Source organism: Sceloporus occidentalis, unplaced genomic scaffold (genome assembly GCF_023333645.1).
Source record: "Sceloporus occidentalis isolate IW3139 unplaced genomic scaffold, rSceOcc1.0.p SCAF_7, whole genome shotgun sequence".
Taxonomy (NCBI): domain Eukaryota; kingdom Metazoa; phylum Chordata; class Lepidosauria; order Squamata; family Phrynosomatidae; genus Sceloporus; species Sceloporus occidentalis.
In genome coordinates, this window is record NW_028316987.1 from 85042428 (window position 1) to 85065849 (window position 23422).

A 23422-nucleotide genomic window follows, 5' to 3' on the forward strand; every position below is an offset into this window, starting at 1 on the left:
GTGTCTGATATACAATCAGCTTAATCAAAATAATTACTTCTACTGCATTATTCACCAATTTGTTTTTGCCAGTCTTAAAGGATTTTTTTTTGTTTTCTTTCACAAATCAGTTTTGCTGAGACTGAATATAAATAAGGTGTGTACAATACGACATGGACCTAAATACCCTAATGGCAACAGATCATGTCAGACTGTGGAAACTAAGCAGGGTCAGCCCTGGTTAGTCCCTGTATAGGAGTCAACAACAACAACAAGTTTATTGATTAGTCAGCTGACCCTATTAATAGAATACTAAATACAGTTACAAAATTACAACATATAAAATGCAAGATAAAAAAAAATATCAAAATGTCCACATATATACCTGGATAGGAGACCACCAATGAATACCAGGTTTTGTAGGCTATATTTCAGAGGAAGGAATGGCAAAACCACCTCTGAGTATTCCTTGCCTAAGAAAACCAGATGAAATTCATGGGGTTGACATAAGTTGCCAAGCAATCTGAAGGCAGGTGTATGTGCTCGCATATACATACACATAATCTGACAAGTGCCAAAGTCTTTATGAGATAGCTTTCTATTATTTTTTCAGAAAGATCATTAACAGTGGGGAAACCTTCCATTATTTTGGTACTCTACAACATGAATGCCCTTTTGATGTTGTTCAACTACAACTGCCATAATCTCTCATCAGTGACTGTTTGAATTTGGTCTGGTGGCAGTTGCAATCAAAGAAGAAATGGAGAACCAAAGGTTGTCCATCCCTGTTCAATCCTCATCACTTCCACTTGGCTGGAGAAATCTGCTTTTTGCAAATGACAATGCCACAATTTCCTATTCGAGCCTAATTAATTGCAAATACCACCTGTTGACAATCTCTTTTATTTGCTCAGTCAGTGGGCTTTGCTCTTCCCTCACCTTACTTCTTTAGAATATTTACATTATATCTTTTATATAAAAGAACGTCAGTGTGGTCTAGTGGCTTGAGCGTTGGACTAGGATGCTAGGATGAGTCTGAATCTCTGCTTGGCTATGGAAACGCACTGGATGATTTTGGGCAAGTTAGCCTCTCTCGGCCTCAGAAGAAGCCAAGGGGAAGCACCCAAGAAGGAGGAGGAAGAGTAGCAGTAGAAGTAGTGGTTCTTGTTTTAATCTGTTTTAAAATGTTTTATCTCTCTGTGTTTAATATTATAAAAAAATTATCTACTATACATCTTGGAAGCCCTGGTTGATTGAGAGGCAAACTTTATAAAATAAAATATATAAAACAAAATAAAATAAATAAAACAAAAACACAGCACCCACATGTGGGTAGAATAATCTTGTGCTAGACAATCCAATGATATGAGGTGGTATAAGGTAACATTTACATTTTCCTAGCTAAAATAACAAAAGTGTGTATATTCCCCATGTAAGCCACTCCCTGTCATGCCTGACTAATAACGCATGAGTAGAGATGGACTTGGATCTTATTCCCAAAATACAACATAAAATCTGAACTTTATGTCTTGTCAGATTCCATTCCATTTTTTAGAAAGGAAATTTGTTCACAGAAATGTTTGGTGTGTACTACTTGGGAAGGCACTTAAGCCTCTGAAAAATATATCAGCAACAATCCACATTTTCTAAGAGGGCCAGACCAATGCCATTTTGCTGCCTCAAGCAAAGAGCAAGATGATGCCACTCAGACTGGCAAGTGAATCATACTTCAATACTGGCAATAGGACTGTGCCCTCCACTAGCCCCGAGGGAAGCAAGCCAGTTTAGGTTCTCAAAGGCAGTGGTTCTCAACCTTTGGTCCTCTGGATGTTTTGGACTTGGCTCTGCCCATTACCTATGTTGGCTTGGACGTCTGGAATCTGAGGATGAAAGGGGAGCAGGAGAGGTCACAGACACACACATAACTTTGTCTTAGGGCACTTTTGCCCAACAACGTTATAGTGCTACAATTCAACTTTAACTGCCATGGTTCCATCCAGTAGAATCCTAGGGTTTGCAGTTTTGATAGGAGTATTTAGAAATCTCAGCCAGAGAACTCTAGTGCTTCCCCAAACTACAAACTCCAGGATTCTGTAGGATACAGGCATGGCAGTCAAAGTGGAATTATAATGCTATACAAGTTAAATATCATGTGCCAAAAATGCTTGGGACCAGAAATATTTTGGATTTCTCCCCAGATGTTGGAATGTCTGTGTTTGCATATACATGGTAAGACATAGTAAGAGCCAGCATGGTGTAGTGGTTTGAATGTTGGACTATGACTCTGGAGAGCAGAGATTGATTCCTCGCTTGGCCATGAAAACCCACTACGTGACTTGGGTAAGTTACACTGTCTCACCCTCAGAGGCATAGTTCATTGCTATGCAAATAAGCATACAGAAAATCTCTATATTGCTGCTTATTTCCTGGGCTCTTACTAAGTCATTTTTAATATGATTCTAAAAGAATGTGTTACTCATAGGTACAGTATATGAGTATGCTAAAATGGTTCATTAAAATTTGCTGTTTTAATTGTGTTTTTTTAAATACAGTATACAAATAAAGGAAACTACATAAATTAAGGTGCAATAATATTGCTTGTGTGATCATTTTCATCCTGTGTGTGTCGGGGGAAGATGATGAACACAATATCTTGTTAATTAGTGTGCTCATGACAAAACGCTGCTTGAGTTCCTGCTGTAGAAATCCTGTAGGAAATAAGCCAACTGGCATTTGTTTATTACGCTGTCTGGAAATCTGATTTAGATTGTCAGAATCACCTTTTTAGGTACCCAAGAGAAAGGCTGTATTGTTGTTGGTTTTTTCCACCCTTTATTTTAATGGTTATCCTGACTTATAGGTAGATCTACTGTATATATTATAATTCAGAATTTTACTACACATTTTCTAATGTTGCAAATGATTTGGTATCCTGAGAATTTGTGTTTTTGGAATCCAAAATGTAGATGTTTGCTTCCAAACTGCAAACTGAGTTTGATGTGCAAAAGTAGTTTGCACTCAGTTAACTCAGCAGGAAGGAGGAGAGGGGATGGAATGGAAGCTTGCCCTTCCCAGTAGGCTCAGGCAAAAGCTTGTGTTCTTCCTCATCACAGTAATACCTTTTTGACCACACTTTTAGCCACTGATGTCCCAGTTTTCATTGGTGAAACGTTGGAAGCTAGATTACTGTCAGTGACATAGTCTTATACAATTTTTAACCTTGCCTCCATGGCTTCCCTTTTCTTTGTTAGAATACCAAATTCATTGACAGCTTGGCACTTTAAAAGCTATTGTGCACAGGTAAGAAAACTGTTGATTTTTGTAGGCTCGGTGATTGAATTTGGCTTTCCGCTCAATGTTTCCTTTTTAATATTGCCAGAGGTTCTAGTGTAATGAACTTGCAGGAAAAGGATTCTCTTAGGAACTGAGTATTGTACTGATTACTTCTGTTTGTTTTTTTTCCCTGCAATTGATTTGGTTCATTTGTGGTTTTTCCGTTACAAGCTGACTTTAATTTAGAGAACATAAAAATAAAATTTCAAGAGTGCCTCTGGATGGAAGGTTCATAGTGCTAGGAATCAAATGATACTATGCACCTGTTTTGCCTTTTCTTCCTGAATAATTTTTTGTCTGGAAAGAAACAGAGAAATGATAATAAAACAGAAGGGCACTTCTGCAGGGACAGAGTGGAATTTGGCTGCTCTTGACAGAAGGGACGGTTCACTGACCACTCACATCCGCAATGAATTGGAATGTGCTAAAATTGCTGGATGAGAAATGTTCTGGTCAATGTCCTTTGTTTGTAATTCTGTATAATACAGTGAGGATGGACATCTCTTTCCCAAAGCTAGAAGAAAAAAGAATGCATTGATCATAATTCTTATACGATGAGTCCCTGGCTAAATCTAGCATATGAACTTATATGCCAGATCCAACAATTTGTGCCACAAACAGCTCCTGGCTCCCTTTGTATGATTTTGGTGGCCTCAAGGTTTAGATTGGGCCAGTTCATAATGAAAAGTCTATTGCGGCTGCTATCATGGTTGAATCTGTGGATAAAATGTCTGTGGATATGGAGGACCAACTGTATGTTCATAAGTCTAGAAATTTTAGTCAAAAAAATTGATCCAGAAAACCTGGCTCAACCTATCCACAGGTCAGTGTAAGTGCTGTACTTTAACTCTTATTTAAAGAAGGAACCATCCTCTTCCCTGGGTAGGGTGGTGAAAGGTGAGAGCTTAGTCTGTCCCTGGAGCCCTAAAAGAAACACCAATCTCTTTGCCATGGTGCCATTTCTGACCTTTTTGCAAGCCTGGGCAGGGAAATGGCATTGGTGGCAGCTTTTTGATGCTTCCACTCAAAGGAGTGACGAGAGGAATCAAGCTGTGAAGAATTTGAAAAAGACATTTGTGCATGTTGGTCAACCTGTCTGGATTAAAATCACACCAAGTTATCACATCACATTAAAGTTCAAGGCTGGTTGTTGTTGTTGTTGTTGTTGTTGAATGCAACCCTAAGGCAGGGGTTTTCTTGGCAAGTTTCTTTAGAGGGGGTTTGCCATTGCCATCCTTGGAGGCTGAGAGATTGTGACTTGTCCAAGGTCATCCAGTGGGTTTCCATGGCCAAGCCAGGATTTGAACCCTGGTCTCAAAAGCCAGGGACGTAGCCAGGATTTTAGGAAGGGGGGGGGGGGTCCAGACTAAGTGCCACCAGTATAATGGGGCTTGGGTGCGGCGGCGCAGCAGCACACACCATTCATTTTATCTAACGGAAGGGGGTTCCAGACCCCAAGAACCCCCCCCTTGGCTACGTCCCTGCAAAAGCCATAGTCTAGGTCATATCAAAATCCTTAATTTTGGCCCCAAAACCTGCCCTCGACTTATACATGACTTAGGCCCGTTACATACGGGCACTTTAGTATGCGCGGAGCGCGTACCAGGGTTAGAAAGGGGCGGTGCTTCCGCACCCCCTAACCCTAGTGCGCTCTCTGCGCGCACAAAATGGCGGCGGCCGTTCCACACGGCCGCTGCCATGAGGACGTCACAGCCGCGCTGTCTCTATACAGGGCAGTACAGATGTGACGTCCTTGCTCTGCGCCAGGGCGCATGGCGCGCCTTTAGCGCGGAGCAGGAAGGAGCTCCGTTTCGAAGCTCCTTCCTGGTTTGGTCCGCTGGGCGCAGCCTTCACATGGCTGCGCCCAGCGGACCAAAGGAGAAAGGGGCCAAGCAGCCCCTTTCTCCTTCTCCCCGCCGCTGCGGGGTGTCCTTGGGGCTTGAAGCCCCAGGGACACCCCTTTTCAGGCTGCGGGGAAGCGGTGTTTTGCCGCTTCCCCGCAGCCTGAAAAGCAGTGGATCGGGGCCTCAGTGGCCCTGATACACTGGGGAAAGGGGCGGGTACAGCCCGCCCCAAATGGGCAGTCTGTAACCCGCCCTATACAGTATGTTTTTGTTAAGTACCAAAACTGCACTTAACAAAAAATACAAGAAGATTTCAGTCGTTAGAGGAAGAAAGAAAGCCATGTATTTTAAAGTGTTTATTTTCAAAGTATTTATTATAATTTATTTTTACAACTTGTACTAACTGGAAATATGGATACATCTTACATAGCATAGTGGTCTGAAAAATTGTGGCAAGGAAGGAGAACTACTTTGCTTTGTTAAGTTATATCCCTTACAAAGACCTCAGGGCTCTAAGCAGCTTGGTTGCAATTTTGGAAAGATTAATTTCACTCAAGATGCTTCACATTGGATGCTATCTGCTTATTTTTCCAGGATGTCTTGGCATCTGGGATAACCTTACCTGCTGGCACCCTGCAGAAATTGGAGAAACTGTGACAGTCCCTTGTCCAAAAATCTTCAGCCACTATTTCACCAAACCAGGTATTTCAAATTCCTTTTTAATGACTGAAGCTAAAAGACTCTGCATGAACTGGTATTAATAGCAAGAAATTCAATAACTTATTTTTTAAAATTTGGTTATGGATATAGATTGAACAGGGGCTGCAATTAATACTGTGTCACAAGATAATTGGGACTGTCAATAAAGATGGCTAGTTTGCATATCCATTCTTCTATAGATATGCAGCCACAGCCTTCAGGTCTGCATTAAGGAAAGATTCCTGAACAATTGCTATAACTGTTTCCCTCTCACAAAATGGGTGACTTGGTACAATATGTGACCCATCGATCCAATCCCAGTCTACCAGACACACTTAGTGATCCATGCCATACCTGGTTTGGGTACCTTTCCAGGACTGGCAAATAAGGTCAAAGCTTGGTTGAGCAGCTGTTACGTTCTTGGTGGAGTGCCTTTGGCTTGGTTGGGCTTGCTTGTGTATGGATTATGGGTCAGGTTGTATAATATCTGTCCATTCTATTCACATGGCAGAAAACAAGAGCATTCCAAATGTCTACCCCCAACTCCAACCCCAGTCCACATAGAAAAACATACACACACATATACATATATATACAACTATGCCTCCATATTTGCAGGCTAAACATTCATGGATTTGATTATCCATCAATTACTCTATTTAACACCTCCTCCGCCATTTCCCCATACATGACCAAAAAATACATTTGGCCACCCACAACCATGGATTCTTTATCCACTGATTCAAGCATCCACGGGTCATATATTTCAAAAAGCAAGCCTTGATTTTCCCATTCTATATAAGGGACACCATTTTACTATGCCATTGTATGTAATGGGACTTGAGATCCATGGGTTTTAGTATTCATGGGAGGTCCTGGAACAAAACCCCAGTGGATACCAAGGGCCCAGTGTATGTTCTCTCTAGGCATTTGTAGGTCTTCCAGCATGATTCCAGCAGAGATTGACCATAGAATCGCACTGGAAGCTCTACAAATGCTTAAAGAAGTATTCTCTCAGATTAAAAAAATATAGTGGCCTATATTTGTGGGTTTTCCACTTTGCAGGGATCCTTGCCACAAAGGTTGGGGGCCAACTGTATCCATACCCTGTCGTAGATTGCAAAGGGTTTCCTCCCTTGTATGGATATTTGTACATATTTCCATAGGGATTTTCCCAAATGTACGTATTTTGCTCATTGGCTAAGCCACACTTTGGGAACTGTCAGAGGCTGAGGGCCACACTGAACCCCCAAGAAGTCTTGGAGAACCACACACCCACCTTACCCTTCCAAAAGAAACCAGAATTTCCTTCTCAAACACCCCTAGGGAACATGAGGGAAGTCTTGCTATTTTGGGGGGGGGGGGGAATGAGCCATTGTAGGCCTAAGAGGGTCCTTTTTACAACAGGGAATGACCTGGAAATCACATAACTTCCTGGAGACCAAAAAATCAACTGTGGAGGTTGTGTGTGATCCACAAGCCACATTTTGTCTGCCCTTGGGCTAAGGCACATTTGTGTGCATTCCCCCTTCCCCCAAATATTTGCCTTTTTGCACGTATTATTCCAACATACGTATTTATTTTAGTACAGTGGACCCTTGTTATACGCTGGTGTTTGGTTCCAAGATCCTTCTTGTATAACAAAATCTGTGGATGCTCAAGTTCCATTAAATATGACAGATCAAAATGGTGTCCCTTATAAAAAAAATGGAAAATCAAGGTTTGATATTAGAAATTTATATATTTTTTTGAACATTTTCAAACCGTGGATGGTTGAATCCATTTATAAAAAATCTGTGTATAAGAAGGGCCGGCTGTATGTGATTTGGATCATAGGCTTGCAAATGTACAGATTCCTGATTATATACAGATCAATATCTGTATTCAGGCTTGCATTTGGTTTCATAAGTTTCAAATCCTATAAAGTTGTCTACAACCGAACACAGTTCTCCCCCATTCCTACCAATCTGAACCTATGTCCGTTGTGGGTATAGGTCCTAGGTGAATATCACATCCCTGTGAGGATATCCTTTGGGATCAAAGGCAGAGCAAGTATGTGCTGCAAAAAGGAAGGAAAACACACTCTTACTATCTGTCCCATGTTTGGGGATGGATCTGAGAGCAAGTATTGTCCAACCTAGTCCGCTGATTGTGCACCCTTTGAGGCTACACAGACATAGTGGTAAGGTTCCACTTTAACAGCCATGGCAACATCCTGTAGAATCCTAGGATTTGCAGTTTAAGGAGGGGCATTTAGAATACCAGTCAAATTGCAACTCCAGACGGTCCTCTATGTGGGATGAAAGAGTACCACCTTCTCCTTCACCTCATCCAACATCTCGTGGAATCTTGAGATTTGCAGCCTATGAATTAATTTACAACATATGAGTTAAATGAAGAGTTAAATGCCTTGGTCAGAGAGCTCTAGTGCCTCAACAAAACACAAATACCAGGATGCCATAGGTTACAGCCATAAAAGTTAAAGTGGAATATAGTGCTATAGTTGTGTTGTGTGGTTGACATGTATGCACATGTGCCTTCAAGTTGCCTCTCGACAGATGGTGACCCCGTGAATTTCAAGGGCTTTTCTTAAGCAAGGAACTACTCAGAGGTGGTTTTGCCAATTCTTTCCTCTGAACTATAGCCTACAGCACCTGGTCTTCATGGGTGGCCGCCCATCCAAGTACTAACTAAGGCTGACCCTGCTTAACTTCCAAGATCAGATGGGATCTGGTGCCTTTAGGACATAATATGTGGATGAGCCACATATTTAGGGTATTCTGGGATTTGCAGTTTAGGGAGGGGCATTTAAAATTACTCAAGGAGTGCTAGTGCCTCGCCACACTACAAACCCCAGGACTTTGTAGGACACAGCCATGGCAGTTAAAGTGGCATATATTGCTATAATTGTGCATTGTGATTAGGCCCCATATTATTTCAGAATTAGAGCATGGACAGCTGTAAAATCCACTTGATTGTATCGCTGTTCCTCCTGCAGGTGCTCAGGGTTGTAACCTATCCCAGAAACTGGAGAGTATCTGTTCAATGTAGATTGTCCACCCATACAGCAGCAGATGCACCAACTACCCCTGATAAGGCTTTGGGCTTAATACAAATAAAGATATTTCTTCATACATTTCATGCATGATGGGTGCCTATTTACGCGTTAGAGCTCAAAATGATTTCTTTTCCTCTTCTGGGAGGGTAATAGGGAAGCCCTGTAATGTGTTGTGCACTGTAGAACTTCTCCTCCCATAATTGGATGCGGCTTTTAAAATGTATCATAAACAAAATTGAAATGTGCTGTGTGTCAGAGGTCCATTCATTCCTTTGGCTAGTTATTTGTCATCACCAGACTTGAAGGCTTTGATAACTCTGCCCCAGATCATTTAGTATCATCTAAAATAATAGCGTAGAGTAGTGAAAGGACTTTATGGAGACAATTTTATTCAAATTACTTTCACATCAAATATAATTAAGCCCAAATTAGTCTTCTCAAAGTCTGGAAGCTAATAACACATCTGCCAAATATTTTTTTTAAAATGCTGTACAGGTCAGTTATTGCTGAGCAACACAAAGTTACTTGGAAGTTTCTAAAGACCTGTTATTTCTCTGAACTTATAATAATTTTCACGACTAAACAATGGAAAAGTGAGGAATTTTTCATCCCATCCTTCCAATTCTAGCATATTCCAAATAATTTGGACTACAAATCCCTCCACAGCAATTGTCATTGGTATTTGGGGAATGACGGGAGTTGGAGACCAGCATATCAGAAGGACACCCAATTGGGGAGGTCTGTTCTGTTAGTTTGGTGGGACTAGCTTTTCACTGCTCCTGATCTTAATAAATGTAGGTTTATAGATCTTGTTGGTTTTAATTAAAAATCTTTGCTGAGGAAAATTGCTAGATGTTTATGGATTACATTGGTATGCTTTTTTTAAAGGAAATATCAGCAAAAATTGTACAAACAATGGTTGGTCAGATATATTTCCAGATTTCATATCTGCTTGTGGATACAAAGAAATAGAGGACAGCACGGTAAGACAATTTATGTTGCCATTCAGAATTAAAAATACTGTACCAAAGTACCATCTTTACTGCACAATATGTTCATGTTTCCACTGCACACAGTACAGCTAAAATCATTATTTTCTGATCCTAGTCCTTCAATGTCTTCCAAGTTTGAAGCTGTTAATTAAATGGTTTAATGGATTAAAAACATTAAAAGCTGATTAAAAATTAATGTTAAATTTTACCCAGACCAGTTTTATCTCAGCTGGTGCAAGCCAGCATAAACCTTGAAGACACTTCCGGGTTATCTTAATTATACATAAGTCAAGAGAAGTCTCCTAGGTATTTTGAGGAACATAGGAATATAAAAAGCTGTTTTATAGTGAGTAGGACTGTTGGTCCATCTAGCTCAGTATTGTCACCTCTGACTGGTAGTTACGCTCCATGTTTTTAGGCAGGATTCTTTCTTAGCCGTCCCTGAATATCTTGGTAAAACTACAACCCAAATATTGACCAGGCCTGATGGTGTTTAACTTCTGAAATCAGATGAGACTGGTGTGTTCAGAGGCATATGATTCAAACAACTAAGTTTTTTCTGGGTCAGCACTATCAGTAAGATTTAAATGTTAGAACACTGGTAGAATGTTCTGGAAATTACAATCCTGCCCAGTAAGTTTAAGAACACACTGAATTGATTGTCAGCATCTGAAATCTTGTGTTTTTAATCTAAAATTATTTTGCCCCATCTGTGCCACTGTATAAAGCTTTTCAGATGACTTGGTAAAATTCACCACATACCAAACTTCAATTTATATTGGCTCAGTTGACAATTTATCCCATTTCAGCATTTGGGAAATTGTGTTATTTCCCACAGTTTAAAAGAAACTAATAATACTAACTATGGATGAGTTGAGACAAATAAATTTGGAAAGGGAACCTATGGTGCTGGGTTAATTATTTTCCCTTACACTGTTTCAGCCATTGAGCACCATGGTTGCTATTTGCACTGTCAGTCGGCCTTTCATATCAATAGATTCCTTATCCATGGATTCAACCATCATGCTTAAAAATATTTAAAAATATACCATATATACTTGACGATATAGTTTTGGGGTCAAAATTATTGATTTTGATATGACCCAAGGAAAAGTTGAGGGTAAAATCTAGCGGCATGTAACAAAGAATCTAAAGGATGATGCAAGGGAAAACAATGCCAAAGAACTTACAAAATTCTAGCAGGCATAACTATTTGTGCTCAAAATAAAGTCTGGATGGATGAAAAAATAGAGGAGGGTCAGTGATTCCAGGACAGATTACATTTCTGCCTTTCACTAGGAAGTGTTAAAGTACAGTACTTACAGCACTCATGGATAAGTTGACTCAGTTTTTTAACTAAAATTTCTAGACTTATACATGAGTATATACAGTATAAAATCAAGACCTTGATTTTGCCATTTTATATAAGGGACCCTAATTTACTCCTCCATTCTATTTAATGGGACTTGAGCATCCACAGATTTTGGTATCCACTCGGCATCCTGGAACCAAACCCCAATGGATACCAAAGGCCTATTGTATGAGCAAAACACAGCTACTTGGATAATATGATGCTTATACATGGTTGCCCTTCAAGGCAAATGGTTTAAAGTGTGTATTTATTTATCATTAAATTTTATTATAAATAAATAAGGAAATGAGTAACAGTTGTTCTTTTTGACTATGCAGGGATCACTAGAAAAGACAGCTTGGCAGGTTAGCTGAAAGTAAGAGCTTCAGGAACAATGAGGTAGTAGAATTTTGGACCACTTGAGACAGCATAAGTGTTCTCATATGGATGACCTGCAGGTAGAAAACTTTTGTTGTTAACAGCTCTTGAGTCACTCACAAACAACTCATGTTGGCCCTACAGATGAAAAATCTCCAAGACATCTATCCTCCACTGCTCTGCTTAGGTCCTGCAAATTCATACCCCTGACCTCCCTAATAGAGTCTATCCATCTGGCATGCAGTCTCCCTCTTTTTCTGCTACCCTCTATTTTTTCTAGAGTTGTCTTTTCTAATGAGTCATGCCTTCTCATGACATGGCAAAAGTATGACAACTTCGATTTGATCATCTTGGCTTCCAGGGAGGTTTCAGGTTTGATCTGTTCAAGGACCCATTTGTTTGTCTTTTTGGCTGTCCATGGTATTCTCAGCATTTCTTCAGCTAGACAGAAACTAGCTCATCAGAATAAAACAATTAGAACAATCATTTCATCGGGTCTCTCTCTGTGCTCACCAACTATAATTCCACCACTTTAGTCTCTTTCCTGTATCTGTGAAATGTTTAGTCACTCCAAAATAGCTTTGGGATACCAGTCTGAAGGTTTATGACCTACAAATATATCATATTGTGTTTGTACCTGTGACCCTTTGCTTAATATATATTTAAAAAGGGACCTTTTGGCGGAGACTTCAGCCATATTTTCTCTGGTGAGTTTTGACAACTATTGTTAGTTCTGGTCTTTCTAATTTTGATCTATGGAGGCATAGACACAGAATGTAATATTTGGGCATTGTGTACATGTGATAGTAGCTGCAGACCTTTCAGAAGTTTTTTTTCTTTTTCTTGTTTTTAAATGTTACTTTCTAATTACATTACCAAGAGACTTTCCTTTAAAAAAAAATAAATCACATGTACGGATCTCATTAATTAAGGGATTTTAGAAGGCTAAACAATACAGAGTTCTCAAGGAAGCAGAATGGAAACATCCTGAGTCCTCCAGCTGGAAGGCAGTTTTTCTATATATAGTCTTCTCAGATATAAAAGTTTTCAGATTTTAGTTGCTCCTTGGGAGTGTTGGTGCCTTGTAAGGGATGTATGCCTTTAAAAAGTACAGCCTTGGTGATAGAGAACTCATTCCACCAGGAGATTCAAGCCTCATTTGACATGAATAACAACTGCTCAAGAGCATAATAGCTCCTCTTAATTTGAAGAAACTTATGGGAGAAAACCTCTGGATGAATTGGACCCTAACTGATTGAAAGGACGTTCTCAAGATCCTTCCCAAATTGGCTGACTGATTCACAGGCCTGCAAAACTGAGAGACATAAAAACTTTTTTTTTTTAAAGTACACTGGTTTTATAGTAATTTGGCATTCTAAATCCAAAAGTGACCTCAGATTTGCTATATCAAGTACAGTTTTTTTCCACAATTTGCTTTGACGTTTCTGTGTTGTAATATGTGATTGACTGAAATGATCCTGCAAAGAGTAAGAATGGGGTTAAAGTTTTCTAATAGACTTGAAAACTTTTGCTGAGATGAAAGGCTGCCCAGAAAGGGCCACAGGGGAGCTGCAGACTGTTCCACCCTCCCTCCCTCCATGGCCTTGCTTGCCCCATTGGCTGGCAACCTACCATCCAGCCAGATGACTGCTAGGGGGGGCATGCCATGACATATGCCCTCCCTTCAGCCACCATCTTGAGGGGAGAGAGGCAGGCAAGCTCCAACTGCCTGCCTGAAAGAAGAAAAAGCCCTCCCTTCAGCCACCATCTTGAGGGAGAGAGAGGCCTGGCCTGAAAGACTAAGAGCCCTCCTTCCGACCACCATCTTGAGGGGGAGAGAGGCCTGTTATGTTTTATTTTGACTTTGTATTGTAACTTCCTGTTGTACACCGCTTTGATCTAATTTGGAAAAGCGGTATATAAATGAACATTATTTATTATTATTATTATTATTATTATTATTATTATTATTATTATTATGAAGCCCCTATTCAGAGTCTGGCTTAGCTGCTGCACCAGGCTCTGAACAGAAAACATGGCTCCCTTAGTAGTGACCTCTGCCAAGAAGGCAGCACCGTGGCCTCAGCAAGTCCCATTCAGCATCTTGCACAGCTGCCCTGCAGCTCTTTCCAGACACCCACATCAGACTCTGGACAGAAAGTAGCCAACAGCAATGGCTGTTGCATCAGACATTAAATGGAAAGCACTCCCGCAACAGTAGCCACTACTGAAGGGGGCAGTACTTCAGCCTTTGGAAGTCCCATTCACAATCTGGCATGTCTGCTGAGTAAATGAGAAAGGGAGGCAATACCCTTTGTGATGCTACTAGTAGTCATGTGTACCACCCCACCAACTGTATACTCCTCTCTTGCATATTACCTGGTGCTACAGGCAACACAGAAGACCATGTTGCTGTGGCAAGGGTTGTGAGGCCAATGCAGCCCTTAAATGGCTGTACCTTCAGCTGCTCCAGCTGCCTTGCATTAGTAGAGCCAGCTGTGCCTGTTGACTTATACCTGCTCCTTCCAGGACTTTGGCAACTTGGGCCAGATCCTGCAAAGACTTTGGCAGCAGGAGGCCAGAGGTTCCATCTTGCAACAACCTACACAGGCACACCATTACAGGTCTGTGCCCCCTGCAACCCTTAGTGATGCCTTTGCATTGCTACAGGGTGCTACAGGTTTTCCTGCAAAATACGGCAAAAAGGTAAGATTCTTAAAACTGGTTTAATGGAGAGATGGGGGTTATTTCAGTGCAAAACTGACCTCATGTCCTGAAGACAATCCACACTTGAGTTGAGGATTTGGCCCTGTGTCATTAAGGCAGGTTGCCATGAGGATGGGATGAGACCATTTTATTTGGCCCATGTAGACAAGGCTGAAGACATCAAAAGTTTCAAGTTGGTTTTTAAAAAGCAGCAATATGCACCAGATATGAAGGGAAGAATGAGCAAAAAAGAAAGAAACCTCCAATAAAACAGTTAAAAAGCAGGTGCAGATAAAAAATAAAAATAAAACATAATTAAAAGCCAGAATGACGAGAGACAGCAAAAACAAACAAAAGATTGCAGTTAATTATGGTGGGCAAACAATTAGGAATCAAGCTTCAGCAGGCTCAGCTCTAGTGCCTCAGCAACCTACACTTCCCAGAATCCCATAGCCTTAAGCCATGGCAGTTAAAGTGGTGCCAAACTGGATTATTTCTGCAGTGTGGATGCAGCTCCTTTCTCTGAATTCTGGTTTCCTGGGGCATAGTCCAACACACATACCTCTACACCACACCAAACTGCAATACAGTACCTTAATTCTTGCCTTTCATTCATTTTTGACACGCACACATTTTCTTAGCCCCACCAATGCCTGGTGACACACAGTCCTCACATCACACATCCAACATTTACCACAGTTCCTTCATCATCCATCCAGCCTTTAGGGAAGCTACAGGAAGTTTCTAAGTTCTTTGGCACTGTTTTCCTTTACTTCGTCCTTTACATCCTTTGTTACAATGCGCATAAGTTTCACCCTTGACTTCTCTAAAGGGTATATCAAAATCGATAATTTGGCCCCAGAACCTGCCCTCCATTTATACAAGAGGTCAATTTATACGCGAGTATATATGGTAGTTTTCTTTTGTCATAGCCAATTTTTAAAAATTGAGTTAACATTCTAATTTATAAGGAAAGGGTGAAATAGAATACTGTATTTGATCACACTTTCTTGCCTTCCAAATTAAAGCACAGGGAAATGAATATGCTAATGAAGCATCTAGGCCTGGAATGAATTTTGTCAAGCTTCTTATCTCTAAAATAAAGTAATAAAATCATTTATATTAAAAATTGTTCTGTGCATCACATAATGCACACACGTCTTTTAAAATAGCACATTGCAGAGTAGAAGGAAGATAAGACAGTTGATTATGGTTCTTTCTGATGTCTGACAGAAAGTGTATTTGGTGGCCATAATGTCACCTAGTAATATCTGCTGGCACACAAAAAGATTTTTCCCTAGAGGGACATGACATTATTTCTTTTAATTAATTACAATAATGCCAATGTATGTTCCATTTTATTCAAAGGCTGAAGTTGGATGTTTCCACACCACACACACCATCCATGTGCTTTTGGAACAGAACTGCCAGATTACAATTTGATTATCTGTATCAAAAAATCTCCCAGTACAAAACAGGCCCCCATAACTTCTCCTATACATCCGTTCCCTATTTTTGTTATCTCTTTTTTACTGGGATGAGCAGGTCTCTTTAAAAAGGGTGGGATTGCATTGATTTATTGAATTTATATTCCATCTTTGTCCCAGCACAGGCTTCAAGGCAGCTTAGAACAAGTTAAAACAAAGTACAGCTAAAATGAATTAATCCAAAAGTTTTCAAAAATTTAAACAATAGTTCTTTTTTAAAAAAAAACAGTCACACAAGTTAAAGATACGACACGTCCCATTAAAAGCTCCATCTGCCCCGCCAGTGTAAAAAATAAGGCCTGCCTAAATAAAAATACTTTTGCCTGTTGGCAAAAAGATGATGGAGGAGGGTCCAGCTGAGCCTCATGTAGGCCATCTTTCACACCTATGGTCCTTTCACAGAACTAGGGGTCCTTGCACACTACATAATTATTGTGCTATGTTTCCACATTAACTGCCTTGGCAAGATCATATGGAATCCTGGGATTTGTAGTTTGATGAGACAATCAAGCTGTCTGGCTGAGGATACGCCTCCCTAAAAATGGCAAATCCAGGGATTTCATAGGATGCTGGCTGCGATGAAGGACAAGAAGACACTTTATCTCATCCCACATTGAGGAGACATCTGGACTGGTAGTTGAATCTTACTTCAGTGCTAACAATGGGATTGTCGTATCCTGCCACACCTGAGAGAGATGGGTAGTTTTGATAGCCCACAAATGTTGTGTTGCAAACACAACTCTGTCCTCAAACAGAGGGTAACCATCAAGGTTTTTGGGAGAGCCCATCTGCTGCTGTTGTCATGGGCCTTCAAGTCGTTTCTGACTTATGGCAACCCCAAGGGAAACCTATCATGGGGTTTTCTTGATAAGATTTCTTCAAAGATGGTTCGGTATTGGCTTCCTTTGAGGCTGAGAGCATGTGACTTGCCAAAGGTCACCCAGTGGATTTCATGGCCAAGTGAGAAATCAATACCTGGTTTCCAAAGTTGTAGTCCAACACTTAAACCACCTATTATTTCACTCTGGAACTACATCATCGATAGATGTAAACATAGAGAGCATATTCCTGTGTCATGGCTGATTAATGCAACAGTTTACTCCCATAATCAGAGTATGATTTGTATCTCTGTTGTTTGCCTTTTAAAAATTAATTCAGTTTTTTCCTCCTGTGTGGTACATCAGCCAGCATGTCTTGGGCACACACAGTGTTTTTCACATCTGCTTTATATTCCTTGTCTTCTACCTAAAACTGTCAAGGCTTTTTGAGATACTGTATTTTCTGGAAGAGATGAAGAACTCCAAATCGGAACGCCTCGATGTGTGGAGCTGCTAGGGAACTCTCACAAAGGAGCTTACATAAGACAGCACTATTTTTAACCCTCTTGCATCATGTTATACTCTGGACATTTTCTTTTCAGTTTCTTTGGCCATGTCACTATATTCAGTACCCATTTTGGTATTGTTCGCACTGGTTTTCTGCCTCTACTTTATCTGCTTATCTTTGCTCTCCCATGGTGCTTTCACTGTTATGCTGGTGGTGGTTTTGAAACACGTGCATCCTAAAAGGATCCTTTCAGAAACCCATGAGGGTATTTTCTCATTCTTAGTAGTAAAAAAAATGTACTTGGAAAGAAGGAATCAAACAACTGACTAGCAAATATTAACTGTTATTAAGTTATGAAAGAATAGTTGCATGCATGGGCAATTAGTGTAGAGAATAATTCGAGAAACAATAACACTAAACATTGTATACACAAAGTACTTGCTACTGGCTAGTAAAAGTCTTCCTGAACAAATATTGTTTAAGATTAGACTTGGAGGAAAGCGGTATGAAAATTGGAGAAAGGAACTCTGGTAATTTAAGATGCGCAGATGACTCCATATTACTAGCAGAAAATAAATATTTGGAATGACTACTGATGAAAGAACGACAACTGATGAAGTTAATGCAGAAAGTGCAAAAGCAAGGTTATGGCTGGATATTAAGAAAACCAAATTGATGACCACAGATGGTTTAAATAACTTTAAAGTGGGTGATGAAGTCAGCAAAATAGTTAAATATTTATCTATAGCTTTGTTCAGTCTTTAATCAAAATGTAGTCAAGAAATCAGAAGACTAAATCTTGGAAGGGTTGCTATGAAAGAACTAAAGAAGTTTCTTTGCATCTGTAAAGATATATCATAAATACCAGAGTCAGAATCATGCATTCCATAGCATTTCCAGTTTCTATGTATGGTTGTGAAATTGGAACAGTGAAGGAAGCTGAAAGGAAGAACATCGCCTCATTTGAAAAATGGTGCTAGAAGAAAATTGTATACATACCACAGACTGTGAAAAGCACAAAAAGTGGGTGCAGGAGGAAATCAAGTCTGAACTTTCTTAGAAGCTAAAATGAATAAACTCTAAAGCATATCATGAGATGAAACATCAGAAAAGGTAATAATGCCTGGTAATGTGGAAGGCAGTAGGAAAAGAGAAAGAACACATTACAGATGGACCCCTTGACAGATGAATCCCATTTTGGGAGAAAGGTGGGATATAAATCCAGATAACTAAAGAAATAGCTTTAATAAAGAAAGCCACAAGTTTGCAAGATGTGAGTGGAGGTGTTGATGGCTGGGGTCTTGGAGATCTATCATGCATAAAGTCAACATAAGTCGAAGATGGCTTGGTAGTATATAACAACAAAACATATATGTGCCAGACAGACAACATGTTTATAGTAGCTTTACTGTGAGTCAAAATGCTATCTAAAAACTATGAAGGCTCATATGGCTTGGGTCCTGTCATATTTTCCTATACAAGTGTGCTCAAGCTTTCAGATCTGCAGGGAGGACCTTCTATTAGCCTCACAACACAGAGAGATATGAGAGAGAAATTCTTGGTAGCTGCTTGAAAGGAATTCCCTTTTAATGGATACTAGGCTAGCCAGCTCTCCTTTGTCCTCTTACTAGCAGTCAGAGATCTTTTTATTTGTGTGGTCTATCAGAAATTGAGTGGCTACTGAGATAGGGGCTTTTAACTGGGGAGAGGTGGTATCAATACTTCTCTAGTCAGTGTGCTATTTGGGGGGCTGATATGATAAATTGTTTTATTATGTACTAATAATATAACTTTATTTTTATTTGCACCTTTTTAAAATCTTGCTGGGAGCCACCTTGAGTCTCACTTTTGGAAGAGAGCAGAAAATAAATCAATAAATGTATAAATATCACTAAAGATCAGTCACCTTTTTTTCAAACAAAAGTAAATATACTGTCAGGTGATAATTGCCTATTATTTCATGGTTGTTTCATAAGAAGAAAGCTGTACTGTTTGTGTCTCAGGTAAGAAACACATGGAATGGAAATGGTGTGACATCAATGAGCATTACTAGTGCCCTAAGCCTGGAAGTCAACAAACACCTACACAATGGAATGTGTAGAAACTGTTTCTGCACAGCCCAGCAAATGGAGGCACCAGCTTGTGCAAGCTTTAGGAAGGAGAGCGATATATTTCATATTTTGTTTCATTATCAAAGGGAGACAGAGCTGCAACACTAGTTGCCAAGGATGGGTATATTTGCTTCCCATAAATCACCAATTTGCCTTCCATAACACTCAGCTCTCAGAAGGCAAAATAAATAGATTATAACAACTGTCCATCACAGTGCTGTTCAGTGTATTAAGAACTTGGGGGCCATCCAATGAAACTGACAGTGGATTCCAGGCAAACAAAAGAAAGCACTTCTTTAGATAGGGCATGATTAATTCATGGAATTTATTGCCCACAAGACTTTTAAAGGGGATTAGAGAAAGAATGGGGGACTGGTCTGGCAACAGAATCCATATCTTCACCTATATGATTAGAGGGACTGGTATATTCTTGAATTGGTATGCCAGTGAATACCAATTGCTGGAGACATACAGCTACAATAGTATTATAGTTTTTAAACCAGTGCTGGGGAACTAATGGCGCTTCAGATGTTTTTGTATTCCAGGACCCCTTAGCGTTATCCAGCCTGGACAATGGCATCAACATCTGGAAGGGCAAAGGTTTCCCACCCTATTTTAAGTGTTGGTGTGGGTTTCTTGAAGGACATCTTAGCCAGCAAATGTGCCAAGAAAAAGACTAGGCCTTTGTTCTGGTCCAACAGGCCTTTCCTTCTGTCCTTAAGATTTAGTTTAATGTCAGTTGATGCCAAGTGTGCAAATGCAACACAACTGTCAGACTCGACAACTCCCTCCAGAGAGACAGATGCTGAGCTACAATGGGATTCCAAAGACTTCATAGACCCCGAAGCAGCAAATTAACCTTTTGGCTAACAACTTTTTTGTTCTGTTAAACTGAAGTGAGAAATTTGCTCTGATGTGGAAAGAACGCCCTGTCAAACAAAATGCAAGCAAGCTAACTTTAGCCTGTTATATTCAGCAAGCATATTAATAGAAAGCCACACTGATTCTTTTCTGCATGACTGGATTCTTTTCTTTTTTAAAAAAGAGAAGGTTCGGTAGTGGAAATGCATGTACATTGAGCCATGTATCTGGTAAAGCCTTACACAGTTAATAATGCATTCCAGATCAATAAGGAAAGATCCATATAAGGTTTACACCCACAGTTGTAGCAACAGTGTGTGTAAAGCCTGTTGACTCAGCTATGATAGAGGAAAGATCTCTTTACCATTGCTGAAGTAAGTTGCAATAAGAGGTTTAACTAGCTTATGTACATTGCTGTTTACATTGCTATGTACTGTATATGCATTATCCTACTTGAGAGTATGTATTTTCCCTGGTAGAAGATTAACCATCCATTATGAAGCCAAGCCCTCCCTCCAGTCCATCTGCCTTGGTCCAGGCCTTGGAAGTTGAGAGGAACTGCTGGACCTCTTACCCTTTCCCTCCACCACTCCCTTCTCCTTCTGTGTCATGTCTTTTTAGATTGTAAGCCCGAGGGCAGGGAACCATCTAACTAAAAAGTTTGCATGTACAGTGCTGTGTAAATTTACAGCGCTTCATAAATAAAGGTTAATAATAATAATAATAGCTTCCACATGTGTGGAACAGTGAGAGGTATCACCGTGTCCTTTGCATAAGGACAATCAGAATATCTTAAGATGACTATGGACATCAACTTGCAAAACAGGCACAATTTATCACTTCATATACTTGGGAGAAGATTACTATACCAAGGTGTAATGAAACCCTTTCCTCTTCCTTCTCCACCATCTCTCATCTAGGCATGAGTGCTACTGAGTGAGCACTCTTCATGCATCCTCTGTTGATGACATACCAAGACCCCAGGGAATGGAAAGGGTCTATACTTTAGTGATACAAATGCCATCCTGTGCATAATTTTGGAACTCACTAGCAAATGCTCTGTTTGTGATCACTTATAGTAACAGCTGAATATAAATGGTTTTTCCTCCATAGATTTTCTATGTTCTGGTGAAAGCAATTTACACCCTTGGACACAGCGCCTCTCTAGTTGCTCTGATTACAGGAAGCATCATTCTTTGCCTTTTTAGGTAAGTTTGGCTAACAACGGAAGAGGAGTATTTTTTTAAAATATCTATCACAGAAAATGTGAATAGTAATAAACACAAATAGGATGTGTTAACACAAGATACCTTGTGCCATGTAGTCAAATAATGCCAAAGTAAATATCACACAATACAAGTAGTCATACTAAGAACTTTAAAACAAGTAATAGTAGTAGCTTCTTGTCATCTGGTATAACATTCCCAACATGTGTTCCATGTATCTGAATTCCACAGAGCCCTCATCAACTCTAGCATGAGAGTTGTATTGAAACTACTGCTTGGATCTGCAAATAATTCAGATACATTTTTACACCATGGCCAAGATCTTATATCATGCTTGCATAGCGTAAATCTATGCTCATGTAGTTACACAATGGTTGTGTAACTACATTGTCCTTCTGTTGAATACTGACATTGTTCAGCCGATGGTGCTTATTGCCCCATTGTGAAATGTGGAATGCACAGTAGTTGTTTCTGCAGTCCTGATGAAGAAGGTGATACATTGAAGGCACTGCTGAATAGGTATATCCCATCCAAGAATGTGTAAGTGCATGCCTAGAATTTGGTGGGTTAGCTCCTTCTAGAATAGACTCTGTGAATCATTTGTTAGATGGTGAGTCAAGATGCAGGTAAATCCATTTAATTCAGTGTCTGTCCTCAATGTCTCCGTTTAATTTAGGCCCATGTGACATGGTTACACTTGTGGGACTCTGCTTATGCAATCATGAGTTGGATATATCCATTGAACAATGGCCCAAAGGGGAATTTACTAAGGTGCATGACACCAACAGGATCCTGCCCCTCAAGTTTCCCAGAAATACCTAAACCTTCAAATACCTCATTCAAAGACCCTGGATGAGCTCTAAATGCTTGAAGCTTTTCACCATTCAGAAATAGCACATGTTTAATTTTAGGTGCAACTGATTTGATACAAGTTTTCTGACCATTAGTGTGTTGCCATTGTATTTTCAGACACATCTCAGGATTTACACAAGAATTTGCAACTACATTTCACCTGGGGCACAGATTGCTCACTCAGAGAACGAAGCCTCATCATCATTCATCTTTCTTTTCCCTAGACAACACCTGTAGAGTGAGCAGATGAATCTTCACCTGCCCTTAGCTTTCAGATATTACAGTGTCTCTCTTTCCACATGTAGGAAACTTCACTGCACTCGGAACTACATACATTTGAATTTGTTCCTGTCGTTCATCCTTAAAGCAATCTCTGTCTTAGTTAAGGATGCTATCCTCTATTCCAGTACTAATGCAGATCAGTGCCCAGATGTTCAACCATCTTGGGTAAGTAAATGCAATTGTAGTAATGGCCATAGCCATACTGTGTCTCCTATATCTTCATCCTCCCCCATGTGTTTGTAATGGTAGTACAATAGTTGAGGTCACACTCCATCCCATGCTACTGAAGCTGATTTCTACTCACACAATGCTTCCTCTCCTGCTGTGCCCCTGAATCTCCAAAATTTGATACAAAGGGTTCCCAATACACCCAGCCTAATAACCTAATCTGCCCAATACGAGGGCAGTTTAGACTAGTGGGATTTCTGTTCCATTGGTGGACAGGTTGCATTGGACACAACCCATATTCTGGGCAACATAGGAGCAAGAAGGGGATGGGGAAGAAGGCAGTTGAGCTGGTATGAAAGGCAAGTAGTCAAAAGATAGAACTAATCAGAACTCAACATGTAAAAGGTGAGGTGTGAATCTAGGTTCATAGAGAGAACTACGACTGTGGATCCTCAGACCTGTGTTCAAATCTCCACAGTTGTATAGACATTCACTGGTTTTTGGGCAAATCAGAATTTCATAGACCTATCTCACAGAATCTGGAAGATCAGCATAATTGTACAGCACTTTCTGCATTTGGATTTATAATAAATGTGCAGTGATGGATGGTGCTAGTATTGGGGAAGATATTCAGAGTGTGGAAGATAAATAGTGACATTTGCTTTACTGCTATTCACAAAAAGATACAAGTATGATTATTTACTGACATAATGTAAACAATATATTACTGTATAAGATTTTTTTTAAGTTTAGAAAAAACTATAATGCT

At 40.0% G+C, this 23422-nt stretch overlaps 1 protein-coding gene across 1 annotated transcript in view; it reads left to right on the forward strand.

Annotated features, from left to right (window-relative positions):
- Positions 1-23422, forward strand: part of VIPR2 (vasoactive intestinal peptide receptor 2) — a 63911-nt gene that overhangs the window by 25268 nt on the left and 15221 nt on the right. Inside the window, exons 3-6 of the mRNA XM_089533542.1 lie at positions 5751-5858; positions 9802-9896; positions 21239-21333; positions 22509-22650. Of these exons, the coding sequence (XP_089389668.1) occupies positions 5751-5858; positions 9802-9896; positions 21239-21333; positions 22509-22650 (440 nt within the window). The remainder of the gene's footprint in view (positions 1-5750; positions 5859-9801; positions 9897-21238; positions 21334-22508; positions 22651-23422) is intronic.